Below are 17339 nucleotides of genomic sequence, written 5' to 3'. Positions count from 1 at the left end.
ACTTTGATGGTGAGATGAGATTTATTTGAGGGATAAACTAATGGTTCTGTAAGAGAGCAAACCATGAAAGAATTCTAGTCTCCATAACACTCCCAATGCGAGGCCAAATGCTACTGCAAATATCCTCACCTACTGTGACTTGCGTATGAACCTCTGTACACAGAAACATATTTGAACTCCTCAAATTTTCTTTTCAAATCTTCTTATAATAAGAATCCCCTATTATACTTTGTTTTGAAGGTGGTAACATAAATTACAACATTTACTTAAGCTTTTTATTCGAAGAAAGCCATATTGGAAACACAGACCAATTGTTTTCTGAAAAAAAGACAGAAATTATGAATATATATTTGTATAATGGTGGCCCCTGGATTATGGATAACATACATCTCTGGAAATAAAAGTAATGCATAATTAACTAAAAAAAATAATAGAGAACCAATAAAAAAAATGTAAATGTAATTTCACTTAGAATTTCAAGATCTATTACTATAACCATGTTCAATCTAATAAGAACTAAATCAGAGAATCAAAACATAACCTAAGATGTAGTTTATTGGGAATTCAAATAAGAAGACTCATTTGAAAATTACTTTCTTTTATTATATAACACATAAAAAATAACACAAACTCAAAGAAAGTTCAATGAAGCATTACATGTAAATATAATAAAGTTCATGAAACAACTGTATACTTTGACACAGAAAGTGATAATAAAAATAATGGCCCACAAATATAGGAACAAAGAGAATATATATTTTCATCTCATAACTAAATTATTTAAACTATTCTAATCTCCACTACACAAATGTAAATAATTGGCTACACCATAAACATTGTTCCAGGTTGTTGGTAATTCTTCTTCACATGAGTATACACATATATTTTATTTTCCACTGACATAGCCCGTTTTTAAAACACACACACACACATACGTATATATTGAATATAAAGACATTTGTAAATATGTTTGTTTAGTGTAACTGCTTGCTCAAAATTTTATTTCAAGCAGCCAGTACATATCACCATCGCTTTCTCACAAAAATATAAGATTTCATAAAAAATAAACTCTTATTAAAAATGATGCAAGCGAGCACTGTCCCTCAGTTCAAAGAATTTTGTAGTCCTGACTTATTTGGGTAGGTAATGGAAAATGCAGAATTCCACTCGGATGTGATGAGTACACTTGAATTAATTGTAATGAATTGTGCATCTATTAAATTATTTACTCCCCATTAAAATGAAATTCCATACAACCAACTGTTTGATTAAGTCAGTTGGATACCAGGAGCACTATAAACAGTAAAATGACACAGAGGAATTGGCATTAGCTAGGATACGACAAATCTTGGAAAAGAATTACAATTACTTGCTCACATCAATTACAAGTTATCATTAGATGATGATAAAACATAAAAAAACAGTTAGATAGCATAATTAGAGTAGTACTGAATTAGTGCTCAATGACACAAATGCTAGAAAACTTTGTGGATATCACAAATTGCTTAGCTTTAACCATCATAAATATCACCCCCATGAAACACTGAGAAAAATGTATGAAGATTATCACATCAATTTGTGATGTTTTTCACATCCCCCTTTTAAAAAAAATGTAACCCCACTGATTCATATTTACCCTTAAAATATTTCTGACACAAACTCCATTCTTCACATCATATTCAGTTAGCTCTTGAAAATTTTCCATTCATGAAATAATAAAAAAATATATAAATGTCACAAAGTATTTTGCGGGAGCTATTCAGTAAGCAATGAAAAATGAGGAATTATCTGTATGCACCAAAACTTATTTTTCATTGATAGGGAGGAAAATCAGCCCAAGTGTCATTTTATTTCCCTCTTTTTTCTTTCGGTCGAACTCTTATCCTGTGGTAAGCATTACTCAATACACCTCGAAGATTCCAAATGTTTTCAAAACTTTCGGGTTGCGTGTTGTATGAAGAATCTACTGCTTTCACCCATATTTCTACCTGGAAGTGAAAACAAGACTTTTATATTTCAAAATGTACTACATTTACTCAAGTAAAACTGAAAGTAAATTCCTTTCATATTCCCCAATCACATTAAAAAAAAACAATTACCTTTAAGAGGGCAGAGCTAATGTTACCTACCCAATTTCCTGTCTTTGAAGCAAGCATCATGGTGAATTACCATCTTCTCTCTATGATCAAGTGCTATTCAAACTACCAATGACCAAGTCCAGATGCAGGAGTACTAGATTTGTCCATATATTTTAGCCTCAGTACACCAATTGACAAAAGCAAAATTGAAATCAAACGAGGGTGTAAAATAAATCACACAGATTTTGTAACATGCTTGACAGAGCATTAAATAGAGACGAGAGAGAAAAACATGGCAATGATGTCTTGACAATCACGATGAGTGGGGCACAAAGAGAGTGGCAAGAGTTGGGGCAAGAATGGGGTAACTTCACCTCCATGGCAGGGATGGACAAAATTACCAGGCAGGTTCTCTTTCAACATAAACGTGCAAAAAATAAAATTTTAATTTTCAATTTTTCAATTAAAACTGTACAATGGTACATTAGAGAAGAGCTTGTGTGAGATGGAATGCCAAATCTTTAAATTACAAAATACACATCACATTAATTAGCAAAAAGTTTTATATTCAAAGTGACAAAAAGAAGATATAGTATTATGGCTGATTGGCTCTAGATATGGCTAGTATCTACTTAATGGGGCCAACAAAAATCACTTTTGCCTACACACAAATGATGTTCTCATTCAAAGCAATGCCTAGCAACTACTTTCAGTTTATCCATATGAGAAGCAACCTTTCAACATCTTTGAGATTACACAACTGTAGTGTAGATATTCTTGTCACTCCCTTTGAAGCATCTATCTCCTTAATTTTGTCCTTGTTCTTGAAGATAGTGCAAATCACTGATGTTGATCAATTGTATGCACATACTAGATCTGTCATGTTTACCTCCCCTAGTCATTGCTTTTTAATGATTTGACTTTTCATTTTTACGGTTATTTTTATTCTTTTTTGGCTGCCTTCTTGTGGCTGTTTCCTTGGGAAATTTTAAAACCCTGCAAAATATTTTACTGAAGTTTGCCCAAAAATAATGAAAAATAATATGCCTAAACACAAGTTTGTAAGAAACTATGACCACCTACTACACTAAGATGCTTGTGGAATGAGGGCTAAAAAAAAATTGAAGTAGCAGTCCTACAATCAATATGGGAATACCTTCCCTCAGCTACTCCCCTTATGCAAAATGTCACTTGTCAAGCAAGGTTTCACTGTACGTTAACAGCAATCATAATGGAGGTGGTAACTGCCCCTTTGCCCATACTAGGGGCTCCTCCAGTGAGGAGTAGAAAATTTTAAACCTTGATAATGACTATTAGTTGTCACTGTCTTCAATAAGTAGTGGCAAAACCACCTATTCATTGATTAATTTCATTTATTAAGGCCTAGAAGTGCCATTAAAAAGAGTATAATTTAAAAAAAAATTACTAACATAACATTTTCACAAAAGTTAAAAAAATTATGGCAATATTTTTGAACTCCTTGTTCAAATTATCTCTAAATATTTTTAAAAGGTCATGCTTGACCTGGTTATAATGAATCCTTGATAAAACAAATCAAAATCTACAGCCCTGAGAGAATGTTATTACATCATATACCCATATCATACTGATGCAAGCAGGTATGTATGCATATTCATATACTTGCCTCCTCTCCAGTTTTGGCTTTTACTGGAATGTCTGCTTTCCATAATGTCCATCCCCAATGCCTTGGAGTTTTGCTGGAATCTTTATCAGTGAATTCAGCAACTTGCCAAGTTTTACCCTTGTCAACTGTAAGGTCTACTCTAATGATTTCCCGGCCTCCGCCTGACCAAGCATATCCTATGGACAAGATAAATAGGTATTAATTACCTTAGGAAAAACACACATAACAAATTTCAAAAGGTAACTGCCATGGGCATGAATGATCCAGGTCAGACTTAAGATATTTCTTTTAAAAAACACATTCTATGCACTGTAGATGAAATCATCCAACACTGTAAATAGTTGAACTAAATATTTGTACCCACAGGTTATGTATCAATAAAATTTATTTTCCTGTATCATATGTTTACCGCACTGATAATGACCTATAGCTGCACATTCATGTATTGATCTTTCAGAGAATGAATGAATAAATAATAATGTTGTCCTTTCATTAAAAAAAAATATCTTCATTTTACTCATGTACTATATTTCCGTGTTGTGAATAAAAATATATTTTCAAGAATCAAGTTTAAATAGTAGGATTTCTAACTGCTGATATAGGTAAATTTCTCAAACCTCATAAGGCAATACTAAAAAATCATTGAATAAATAATCCATAATAAAGAAACACTGGATAAAGAGTACTCATTACTACCATAATAAGATTAAGGGAAAAAAATGGAATGCAACGTTTTTAATATTGTTTGCACATATCTTGATTGGCATGATGACTTGTTTTATTTTTGTTTATTTATGTGCCCTACAAGTCCATACACTAATAGTAAATAGATCAATAAAATGCAAATGAAAAGTAAAAATGAACAAATGCCATAAATGTCACATCAGATTAACATCAACATCTAATACCTTTAGTAGACACTTCTACAATATGAACATCAGATGAAATAAAACTTAATTCTGAGTCTCCTCAAAATTGGATAAAATAATTGGGAAGAGGGTCAGAGAATATTGAAATAAGGTCCCATTTTAACCAAAACTTCACAGTGAACAAAGTTTTCAAAACTCACGCAGAGATAATGGATTCATTGCTCAATGGCCACCCATTAATACCACTGATGACAGCATATTCATGTATGTTTCAATAAAATTTGCCATATAGGTGTATAACAACCTTAAAATCCATGATGAATAGGCATACAAGATCACAGATTTGACCACAATTTTTATGAGGATTCATGCTTTTTGTAACATGAATTGTCATCTTTTAATAACATTAATAACTTTTAAGGGTCAATCTCAGTGAATGCACTGGTTTGATACAAGAACAAAGTCACATTAAATAATTGTTACACATCAACTCTTGGGATAGATCGAGAATATGAAATATTAGATATGGGTAGACTCCTGTTTTTCTACTAAGATTCCAATTTCAAAATTATTGATTTTCAATTATGAAGTGGTATCACTGGAGGAGCATTTCAGAAAAATGTTACCTTTTATCTAGATACAAATGAAAAAAAACATAGGTACTTATTTTGAAGTGATTTTAAGAAAAAGGAATAAGTTACATGTATTTAGCTCCAGTGATAAAATAGCATAAAATAGTGCCTTGGTGTACTTATCCTCTAATCAGGATATAAAAGTTATTCACATTCTTAAAGGGTGTTTAATCCTAGTATTGAGTAAAGACTGCACATGTGTGAATATACTTACCATGCATGGTTTATTTAAAATTATTTATGAGCTTTTCTAGGAATATTTTCTTGATCTATGAATTCAGATTTATATGCATGATAAATATCTAATTATTTTGTTCATCCCATCATACCACTTTTCACAGCAATTGATGGAGGTGACTCAAGGGGGGTGAGATCTAGCAAATCAGAAATACTCCACCCAAGTTAGATGATAAACCTCACGGAGTGTCCATTCACAGACTATATGACAATTTATATAAATTGTGTTTTCGATGATATTGTCTGTTTACTCAAGAATGGCAATAGTAAATTTATGCGACACAGTGAAGTAAAAATACCAAAGTATCTTTCCACTAAATTTTCTAAAAAAATAGTGGAAAGAGACATGGGTATTTTTACTTCAGTGATAATGGATTTCCACGTAGCTAAGCCTGAAAACATCGAATTTATGCAACACTATTTTCAAGCCATGGGAAAATAAAATAAGCCAACGAACTGAGCTAGAGAATACTCTGATATTATTAAATTTTATAATACATAACCTCCTTGGCTCTTCCATATAAAATTAAACTTCCACGGTCTAAAACCTGTCCCCATGTGGGATCCTACCATTTCATGCTAGGCGCCCTTATGGTTAGCTCCCAGAGATTCCAATGACAAGTAATGGTCAACTAAGAACCCAGAGACTCCAGGGCCCCCAGAAATGTTGGAAAAATGAATTTAATGTCAGCAGTTTCTACATACCTCTAACCTGGAGCTTGCCATCAACAAGTGTAACTGATTCACCATCCAGAGGATCACAAATAGCAGAAATTACAGGAAGTTCCTGAATAGCTGGGGATTTAGAAAAATCAACAGTATCCCAGTCCACACTTGGAGAAAATCCTTTGTAGTCACCTTGTTGCCAATGTGAGTCACTCTCCTTTCCAGAAACAGTAATCTTACCTGCAACAAAATCAATAAAATATTTATACATAAGATCATTAGAGCAGTTATTTCTCTGGGGGATAATTTTATCTACTGTTGTAGGTAATCTTAAAATTAAGAGGCTTACATGTAAGATTGTTCACATATAAAACATGACCCACACATTATATACAAAATATAAAACTTTAAAAGACACATATTAGGATAGATTAAATATAGGTACATCTTATTAATCTTACCCAGCCATTTGACATTACGTGCACCAACAACTCCAGGGACTATTACACGAACTGGAAATCCATGGTCACGTGAAAGTGGTTGCCCATTCATTTTAGTCGCCAGAATCACATCACCATTAGGATCCATTGCTTTTTCAATAGGAATTGATGCCCCATATGGAACATTAGAAGGGTCTGTGTCTAAACCTTCAAACTGAAAGGAGCAATGAGCACAGGTAATCAACATCCAAAATGTGATTAAAGTTATCCTATAATCACAACAAATAATAACTAACATAGCCTTGCATAACACATATGATTTTGTTCCTGGAGATAAAAAGAGTAAATCAATGCTATTTAAATTGTTTAAACTCCCAACGAAATAGTTGTGAGTTTTATCAGAAGTGTGTTTTAATAAAAGTAGCAAATATTTTATCTCAGTCCAACAACCCAAATACCCAGACAACTTGCAAAGCATAGTTTCTAGTAATGAGGAGTGACAAATTGGATACACAAAAACCATAAAACTGTGATAGTTGTACATAGTCTAAAAAATAAGTTTTCTCCATAAAAACAGAAGGAATAGTATACAATGAAAACCAAATCATGCACATTAATAATGGTGCAATTACAATTATTTATATGTATGAACTTTTTGTGATAGGCAACAAAAAAGATAAATAGTTTCTTGTACCATATACTAGTGTCTCAGTCAGACATCATAGTACAAATATTTTGCTTCCCTGGGGAAGAGGAGTGCAGTGAAAATGGCATACAAGCACTGTTATTATTCCCTCAAGTGACTAGTATTGCCTTACTAATTAAATGCATGCAATGATTCATCTCAAGTTTCTTTTGCTATTAGTTTTAATACAAGGTGTTTAAGCTCATTCACATGTAAGTGTTGATAAATGGGTTTCATCACTTCTTCTGGTGGAAATTTGACTCGCTAGTATGAGAATGTGATAGAAAAAATGAAACGGCACAAACAGTTTATGAATGTAGCTCAAAAAAAACATTAGTTATCACATCCTATTGACGATATTTTTAAAACCAATGTTTCTTATTTTCAGGTTTAGATTATCAGGGCTGAATTGAAAGGAGTGGCATTCCAGAGGGTACCAGAGATCCCTACCCAGATGTGTGAATTCCACATGCCATATAGATCTTAGCATTAAGTGATTTCTACCCTTACTTATGAAACCAACCCTGTAGGCTGATGATTGTAGCTTTATCTTGCAATATTATTTTGAACAGTAACACTAGCCGAGGAGTCGTTATATTAGTTCGCATTTTATGATAAAATAACTACCAGAACCACAAGAGTCAACCTGAAGGTTGGTTTGACTGGTGAGGGTAAAATATCATGCTAATGCTTGATAGGTGAAATGTATAAAATAGATACCTGAGTGTACTTCCAGAGGTGTTAGTTAAGTTCATTTTATGGGTGAAAACAAGTGCAGACTGCTCAAGTCATAATTTATTCTGTTGTATGATAGTTATTTTGTTTGTTGGAATGTAAACAAATCACTGTCCCCTTGCAGTTTACTAAAATTTAATCAAGAAAGGGCCCATTTTTAAACACAATCATGCATAATAGAGGTAATCAAGCATAAGAGCAATTGCAATCATTGTCCAAGAGATTAAAACCCTTACATTCATCAAATATCAATCAAATTAATCTTGCAAAAGCCATTAAATTTCCATACCTGCACATGCTGAACTCCTGGCTGTCCTTCCTTTAGGCCAGCAGCTCGAAGAACATCATAGAGCCGAGGACCAGACCATTCTGCATTCCCAATTGCACAGTGGCCCCAATTAAGCCCTTTCACAAGTTTTACCTGAAATATTTCAAAGGAAGTGAATAAACGATAATAAATGAATAAACAAAAATAGATAATTTCACATGGTATTGTGATTAATATTACTGCAGATTAATCTATTGCACAACAAATATTTTTCTCACAATAAATATCAATGCCATGTTTTTCAATGCAATAAAAAGTGCTAAATGATCCAACAACTTGAAACTCAATGCAAATTTTTCATGTGTTATTATAATAATGAGAGCATTTTGAACTGAATATGATTGCATACAATTTTTATACATGTAGCCAAAATGTAAGATGCATTGGTGGCTTCAAGACTTGCTCTCAAATTTGGCTTTAGTTTATAAATATTTCAAGATTTTTTCTTGCCTTCCTTATGTACAAATAATCCATCTTTTAACATTAAAAACTCTTCAAGCATGGTCTTCATCACATTAACATCATGAAATCATGAAATGTCACGAAATAAATACTTCACAAAATGTAAGATAATTATGATGACCTTTGACATTTCACTCCTCCTGTTTCCAGCACATTGAATAGTAGCAGTCACAGTGTAATTTTTATATTTTTCAAGGTCTTTCAGCTTTAAATTGACATCCTTCACACCAATGCCAGTTATTTCAAGTTCATATGATGCAGGATCAACTTCTGGAACAGGTAGGTGATTGCGAACATAGAAGAGGTCACTGCAATAAGCAAAACAATATCAATTTTCATGAAAAACACATAATCAGCACATTAAGATCTAATATTCTTACACCATTAGGTAATAAAAATAGCTGACTGATAAACATAAGAGAAAATATCATTTAAATTGATTATATTCATCACGGTTCACAAGGTTAATTTACACACAACTATCACACCTCCATGTTTGATAGGGAAGAGATGGTTATAAATATTAGGTTTTAATAACTATATTAACTTCAACATGAAAACACAATTGAAATGCAACACCATTCACTTGTAGGAAGTCTATTTACATAAGTTTGTTACTATTTCAGTATACTCATGCCAGAAAAAATTACATTGTAAAAAAAAGAAGCAAAGATACAAAAACTAAAAACGAATCTACAGTGAACTAGTACATAATTTTTGGACGTGGGAAAGTCACATGCAAGATGGATGCAGGATAAGCTTACAGTTGACCAAAATTGAAACTGTGTGACATGTTCCAAGGCCATTTCATCATTGTGGATGAAACGTGGATACTCCACTTCATGCCTGAAACCTAGGAACATTTCAAGCAATGTGTTGTCAAGGTGAAGCCTGCACCAGAGGAGACAAAGACCATTCCTTCAGTAGGGAAGGCTATGGAGACTGATTATTGGGATTTGAAAGGAAAAATCTTCAGTGACTTCTTGGAAAAGGTTCAAACTATTACATATGCCTACTATACATTATTATCAGACCATTTGAAAACTGAACAACTAGAAAAAACACAAGACAATTGGTCTGCGAAGAGTCCCTTTTTCACCACAGTAAAATACTTGTACTAGCTCTCTCCTCTGCCATTGTGGCCATAAAATTGATAACATTACAATGTGAAAAATTCAGAGTGTAAAAATCATTTGCATTGACCAAGATTCGAATCTGGATCCCTCGATTCCAGGTTGAGCCTTTTAGTCAGTTAAGCTACCAAAGCATCCTCTTATACTTTGAAAGGGGTCTGGGTTTGAACCCTGGTCTAGGAGAATGAGTTTTACAATATAGAACTTTTGCTTAGTAATGCACAGTTAGGGAATGACGCCGTTAAAAGTTACTGCCACAGTATCTCCCGCAGTTTCTCAGAATTTCATGAAATTACAATTTTAACTCATTTCTTATCCCTTATATCCTACAGATTTGGCTCCCACTAACAATACAGAAATAGCTGGTGGGAAGGAGATTTTATTTAAATGCTGAAGGTGATTTGGAAAACAATGGCCTATTTTACCGAGTTTGGACAATCACATTATATTGATTGGATCAACAAACTGGAGATATATTGGAGAAAATGTACAACCCTGAAAGGATATAATGTTGAAAAATATAAAAAATAGTTTATCTGAAAAAATTGAGTAGTTTTCCCATTCACATCAACTTTTCAAATCACCCTTGTAGACAATTTTGATTAATCATTCCACTAACGCTCTTTATACTTACGAGGGAGATAAGAAACTGTCCACAAGAAGACTAGGTGGCGGTTCAGCATTGTAAGGTTTCATTGAACTTGGTTTCAAAGCGGGATGCCTACGAGGCTCTAAGGCATAAGGATCTTCCATGTTTGATGTGGCTGACCTGGCTTCCTCTTCTGAAATATTGCCTAAAAACAAAAAAGATAAGAGGGAAAGAATTTCAGCCACTGACTTATGTTAATTCGAATCAAGATGAGTCAGATTACCTCTAATTCATGTACCTAGGTGGTAATTTGTAGGGAGAGAAGGACATAGTGATACACAGAGTGCCAGAGATGAGCATGGTCTATTTTTAGATCATTTAGGTAAACATTACCTAATATTAGAGGAATTCACAAAACTTAAAAATTCTATTTACTTTTCTGCTACACAACCAAGACCATCACATTACAGGAGACTAAATCAATACTATGTTCAAGCCAATCTCTCCTCTGATTCATGAATGCTCAACACGTGACTTAATTCATGATGGGACCTTTGCCACTTTTTTTACAGTCATGAGACAACACATCAAGTAATCAAGTAAGACAAGTAATTATTCAAAAAGTATAAAATTAAACCTAAATATAAATCAAAGAATGCTTAGTGCATACATTCAGCATGGAAAAAATTTGATTGATCCCTAAAAACTGTTAACTCCTGGTCTAATAATAATAACAATATTATTCATCCAACCGATCCCAACTTATACATGAAGAACAAGATAAGATACAATGCATAAAATACACAATTATTTTTACCATAAGTTCATGCAATACATCAAATAAGCGCTCTCCATATGATAACATTTGCTGAAAACAATCTAAATTAAAGAATGTCTTAACATGGATTCTTGATACATTAAATGAAAATTTGGAGCATTCAAGCATCAAGCAGCACTCTTTAAGTAGAAAAATAAGCTGGAAAAAAATATGATAAAGAGCAAAATTTTAGACATTTTCAATTAGCAACCCCATGATATGCTATTGTATCAAATGGGCTTTGAAATAAGACAACATTTTGCTATGGTTTTTCACAAGAAAAATAACTATAACAAGGAAATGAAAAACAGATCAACAGCATCCATGTGTCACATTTGGGACAGTTTTGGTTTGCTAACTGTGGGTATCTGTGTGAAGGGAAAACATCTGGGCATATATCATACTTGACTCCAAAAATATGATGGAGCGAGGACTCCAACAATACTGATACAATATTACTATCTATTGATACTGTAAATCAATTGTTTGACGATCCAGGTGGCGGTGGGTTAACGCCCTCGTCTGCCAATCCAAGGGTCGGGGGTTCGATTCCTGCCTGGGTGAGTTTTTCTCCACCTAGGGCTTGAGTGTTCATACTCATGTCCATTGATATTACTGTTAATAGTCCGATGTAAAAGGCAAAAAAGTGCTGTTTTCAGACTAAGGCTAAATAAATAAATAAATTACATTCCCAAGTGTAGCAAAATTACATACCACAAAGCTAAGGGAACAATTATGCTTGACTTGGAAGTCACCATCATTCATGTTAGGATAAAAAAGAGGTCTTTTATAAGTATACTGAAGATGCATGATGTATTACACACACAATAAAATCATCCCTACTTTAATACCCCTCGACGACTCCCTTCACCCTATTATTTCATCTGTATCACTTTCCACAACTTCTGTCTCAACCTTTGATTAATTTTATGTTAACTTTCCCTTTAATAGCATACATAAACAATTATGCTTCGCTGTGATTAAATGAATTGCACTGATCCAATAACCCATGAGAGTATTTAATATTTTACTCTGGGATCTGCAGACCATTGTAAAATATACAATATTTTTGTGACTTTTTGAGAATTTTTATTAGCACATGAATCAGATTCGGTTGGCATTTACTGCAATGTATTATTACCATATTAATGACACTTTAAAATTTTAAAAGCAAGTAACGAAAACTCGTGCGACAAAGGGTTAAGCTTGGATATACAATTGATTAATGACTAATCAAAAATTGAATCCTCACCTATTCTGTATTTCTCAAGCATTGCTAGGATGTTTGGCTCTTTGTGAACTCCATACAGCATCCAGAATGGCTCCACAGACCCTCCAGCAGCAAGCAGAATTTTATCACCACCAGGGTGCTGGTCAATAAAAGGTGTTATGTCATAGACACCAACACCGTAAGTCACCCACACTCGTCCTCCATTCTCCACTGAGTAGTTTTTTCCAACCTCTTCCATGGTATATGAAGGGAGGTCTTTACGTTTTTGACCAGGAACACTTGATGCAGCCAAGACATGTTGATAATTTTTGTCTAATTAAAAAAAAACAAGTAATAACCTCCACAGAATGCACAAATGTGACTAAAAATGACCTCATATGAATTCTCAATTCATTAATTTGAAGATACCTCAAAGAAACAAACTGATTAAAAAAAATACAACAACTCCATTTGAAAACATTTTAAGGGTCATCGAGGAGCAGAACATGTTAGAAATATGAAAACTCCTTTAGAGTGGTAACCTAAATATTTATGAACATTGAATAAACTCTAATGGATATTTTGACCATGAAACGTGTATTTTTTACCTTGAAAATGATGGTGGATTATCCATGTAACTGCTGCAGCTCCAGCAATACCGAAAGACAAAATCAACAACTTCCCATTCTTTGCTCTAAAATTGTATTCATTGCTTGATGAATTTGATGAATACTTATGGCTACTTTGGTAGTACAGGCCCTTAGCTTTAATAGCTGTGACAGGTGTTAGGGTTTGACATAAGGCCCAACATCTAGAACCAAGAAAAATATAGGTTTAGGTGATTACGTTAATGAGGCAATCACAGAAAGGATTGGCATAAAAATTAAGAAGTGATTTTATTAAAAAATTAAGGATGTGATTTTATTAAAATAATGAATAAATATATATACCTTGCCTGGGAATGGGCTAACCTCACCAGCTTTAATGCCATTTCAGTATTTCTCCCTGAAATAAAAAATTGCAGGCAAAACAAAATGAAGCTATTAAGAATGACGATTATTAATAAAAAGGATGAGAAGGAAGAAATATAAATGGCCAACCAGCAATCTTTATTTAATATTAGCAATGTGAATGCCAAAAATATGATTGTTAGTAGGATTTGGAGATAATAGAAAGATAATTTATTATGTAGGGAAGCAAATAAAAACAGTAAATCAAAATTAAAACTCCTAGTTACATTACTGCATGGAATAAAAAATTGAGAATGCCAGAATAAGCATGAATGCCAACAAAATTCAGTGTGCATCGAGTCAAAATGCATAGAGTCAAATATGCATCATACTCAAATGTGAGAGATAGGATGAGGAATGAACAGTGGACCATATAGGAATGTGATTAAATGCTCTTTGAATTTGTAAATGAAGCATCAAAGATTCATTTGCTATTATATTGTGGAATTTACCCCCGTTCCACTGTTTACTCCTTTATAGGCACTCTCCACATCTTTAGACACAAGCCTCTCAAACATAGCTTCGATCTTGCTCAATACATTTTTAAAATCATGAACAATTACTACAATGAAAACAAATGCCTGCAGCTCAATTGAAGCACAAAGGCACCTCCCTACAATTTGCACCAGCCAGACTGCACCCTCATTGGGTGAAGTATAAATTATCACTTATATGATACTCACTGTGGGTTCAGAAAAGGGAGAGGCACGTGTACCGTCATTGCAGTAATGAGGTCATCAATAGAGAGGAACACAGAAGACAATCAGGATGTATTTTTATATTTCATAGATTTCGACATGGCATTTGATGGAGTTAATTGGGTAGAATTAACGAACATATTGCAGAAAATAAAACTTTTGCAGAAAGTAGACAGGAGGGATAGGAAGGTAACCTGGACATGTCTCAGATAGCTCCGATGCAAGTAGCAGATGGAGAGACAGGATGGGTTGTTTTAGAAAGAGGTGTAAGACAGGGGTGTCAATTACCACCTGTGCCGTTCAAAGCATATTCGGAGGAAATGGTTAAAGACACATGGGAAGAGGTAGGAATGAAATTTTGGCGAAGAATTCATGAAATCAAGTTAACAATAAATATGATTCTGATTTCCAATAGACCCAAGTACAGTTGTCAGTCTTTGAATCGAAATTTTGAATGAGAATTTTAACAGGAGTAACTTATCTCTAATGACAACCCTTGAAAAGAGAGTGTATAAAGGTATGATGAATAAGACACTTCTTCATGATAACATTGTTTTTCTTAGTCTGAAAATATTGAAATCTTTTAGAAGGTTTTCACATGAGATATTTTGCACTTTCCTGTAGCCAACTAAACTCACTTTGATACGATACTAGGATTTCCTATTAGATTAGATACATTTAACTAAATTTGAACCTGGTTTATTTCTGAAAAATTTGCCAGCATTGATTATATTGAAACCATATTACTATTACAACCAATATTTTACATATTCGAGATGCAAAATCTCAACTACTGACCCCTCATCCCTCCTGTCTAAAATTATTTTCTGCAATATGTTCCTTAATTCTACCCAATTAACTCCATCAAATGCAATGTCGAAATCTATGAAATATAAAAATACATCCTGATCATCTTCCAAAGATACAATATTTATTATCTTAAGAAAATAAAAATCATGCAAGTTTTAAAAGCGGCGGCAAATATTACTGAAGTTGTGTTTCGATTGCTAATTTCCAAAGAATCAGGTGAACAGAAGTCGATTTTGCATGGAAGAAGATTAGTTCTTTTAAAAAATTATTGCCAACAGATTCTGAATTAACCGCTAAGTAGCAACTTTTTAAAAGCCCATCATAAACCGAAAGACTTTCTTTAATTCTACTATTTTTCCCATTTACATTCTACTATTCAAATTTCCCATGGCATCTCAAGTGATGTACAACAGGTAGAACTTTTTAATTCCATTTCAAAATCCTACTTTCACTGTGAAACAAAACTCGACATTTCTATCCATGTGATCACGTCAACTCTCTTCCAGTTCTCAGCACATCACTAAACGAACTTCGCTCATTTAGCAATGCTAGAGAAATAATAAGTATCGAATTCTGTCTCAGATAATGCCAACATAAAACATTTACCTCAGAAAATACCGAAAATTTATAAAGTACAAATCTTATGGAACTCGTGATATTAATACGAAAGTTTCGGCTGATACGCAATAGTATGAGCATAATTTCTAATTTTCAAAATCAAAAAGTATTAATTCCAGAGAAAAATTCAGATTCTGATAGACAGCTATATCCTTCATTAAAAATATATATCAAAACTGTTCTTTCTTCAGTGCCATCAAAGAAGTCGCCGACGCATAACGGTCTCAGCCGAAAGTTACCCAATTCAGTTTGGGGGCACACACGATATCTTAATTCTAATGCAAACAGAATTTAAAGTCATGTCATCCCTGTAGGTAACAATGAAACTTCTCTAATTTATTATCTGAAACTAGCATTAGTTTCGAATCTTATCACATAAGATTGTAATACTATGAGAACTCGTGTACACTGTGGTAATGTAAATGTTTACATTTTAAATACATACCGACGACTCCCACAGACCGTCGCCTTTCATTCTTCAATGAAGTGAGCGTCGTACGAATGCCGGCTAATGGATAGCGCTGCAATCAAAAGAGGGAAAATTGAAATTCTAGATCAACCGGCCAAATATTTTCTCATTATAAATAGCCATAGAGAAATAAAACAATATATTTGTTATTATAAAGTATTCAATGTAAATCATTTTACTTTATTCCAACGAAACAATTTCCTATCAGTCAATTTTACGTATTTAAACCTTACATTCACAAGGGGAACATTTCTCGCTATTCTTGGAAGTAATTATTTTGATGTTGTAAGTCATTATTCTGCCCATTTTTGGGTTAAAATTAAGTAAAAATAATTTATATTAAATGCTAATTATAGCAAATATCCTGCGCCATTTCTCGGCAGGCTCAAAAGCCACTATTCTACTCGCGTGAGAAACTTCAAACATTTTGGCATTTATCTGCTGATCACGCGATTACTAATTTTTAGTGCCTTTTTTGACTCGAACTACTATTCGCCAGAAAATTTCAGAAATATTCAGATGATTATACATTCCATTCATTCTCCGGGGTACTACTTCTCGTGGCTACCCTATTATTTTACACTATTATAGAATTCTGGCACATCCTGAACTCGCCATCTTGAATGGGGAGGCTAATACTCAAAGCAGAGATGACACTACCAGTACCCTAGGTCAACGCAGGGGACTAATTGTCAAAATAATGATTTTTTGATTAACATTTTCGTGGTACATAGTTAGTCATATTTTAGCGCTCTCAAGTCTCAGAGATGCAAAAGACATTGGCAAGATATTATTAATTCAATCTGATCATGAATCTTGCATCCATTCATCTTAAATCTCATTTATTCTCTGATCTATTTCAATTTTATTTATTTCGAGAAATCACAATTTATGTTCTATTTAGTTCCCTCTGTATTAATTTCACATTGAATAAAACACTAGGGACGCATCTTTGTAACACCCTAGTTTCCTTTTTTACGGGGCAGTGCTGATTAGCAAATGGATATCAACCCGCAATTGGAATGATATTTTACTTTAGTCTGTAAATTGCTGGAAATTGAATCTTACCGTATTTGTTGTATTTGCTGCCTTTGCATTCATGTCATTAACTTGATGACTTAAACGGATAATGCCTATTTCGGCACTTGATCGGTTAAATGCTTAACACTCGTTAAGCTCTCGTCGGCAGCGTTGAAAATATTTAACGC

General features: G+C 33.5%; 1 protein-coding gene across 1 annotated transcript; it reads right to left on the bottom strand.

Moving 5' to 3' along the window:
- Nucleotides 1-636: 636 nt before the first annotated feature.
- On the bottom strand, nucleotides 637-16125 carry shop (sulfite oxidase). Its single transcript, XM_071592664.1, has 11 exons — nucleotides 16108-16125; nucleotides 13477-13531; nucleotides 13135-13337; nucleotides 12569-12859; nucleotides 10545-10704; nucleotides 8899-9085; nucleotides 8277-8408; nucleotides 6589-6781; nucleotides 6167-6367; nucleotides 3720-3899; nucleotides 637-1984 (listed from the first exon to the last, which is right to left on the bottom strand). Exons 2-11 carry the CDS (start codon nucleotides 13515-13517, stop codon nucleotides 1848-1850), a joined length of 1725 nt encoding a protein of 574 aa, XP_071448765.1. The 5' UTR covers nucleotides 13518-13531; nucleotides 16108-16125; the 3' UTR covers nucleotides 637-1847.
- Nucleotides 16126-17339: the final 1214 nt, after the last annotated feature.

Source organism: Hetaerina americana, unplaced genomic scaffold (assembly GCF_022747635.1).
Source record: "Hetaerina americana unplaced genomic scaffold, ioHetAmer1.1.p SCAF_5, whole genome shotgun sequence".
Taxonomy (NCBI): Eukaryota; Metazoa; Arthropoda; class Insecta; order Odonata; family Calopterygidae; genus Hetaerina; species Hetaerina americana.
Note: the sequence above shows the minus strand (reverse complement) of the source record. Positions and strands in the feature narration are given on the sequence as shown.

Coding starts and splice junctions, on each gene's coding strand:
- shop (XM_071592664.1), bottom strand. CDS start 13,517: ATGGCATTAAAGCTGGTGAGGTTAGCCCATTCCCAGGCAAG. Junction 13,338..13,476: donor TTAGCCCATTCCCAGGCAAG/GTATATATATTT, acceptor TCTTGGTTCTAG/ATGTTGGGCCTTATGTCAAA. Junction 10,705..12,568: donor GCTTGAGAAATACAGAATAG/GTGAGGATTCAA, acceptor TTTTGTTTTTAG/GCAATATTTCAGAAGAGGAA.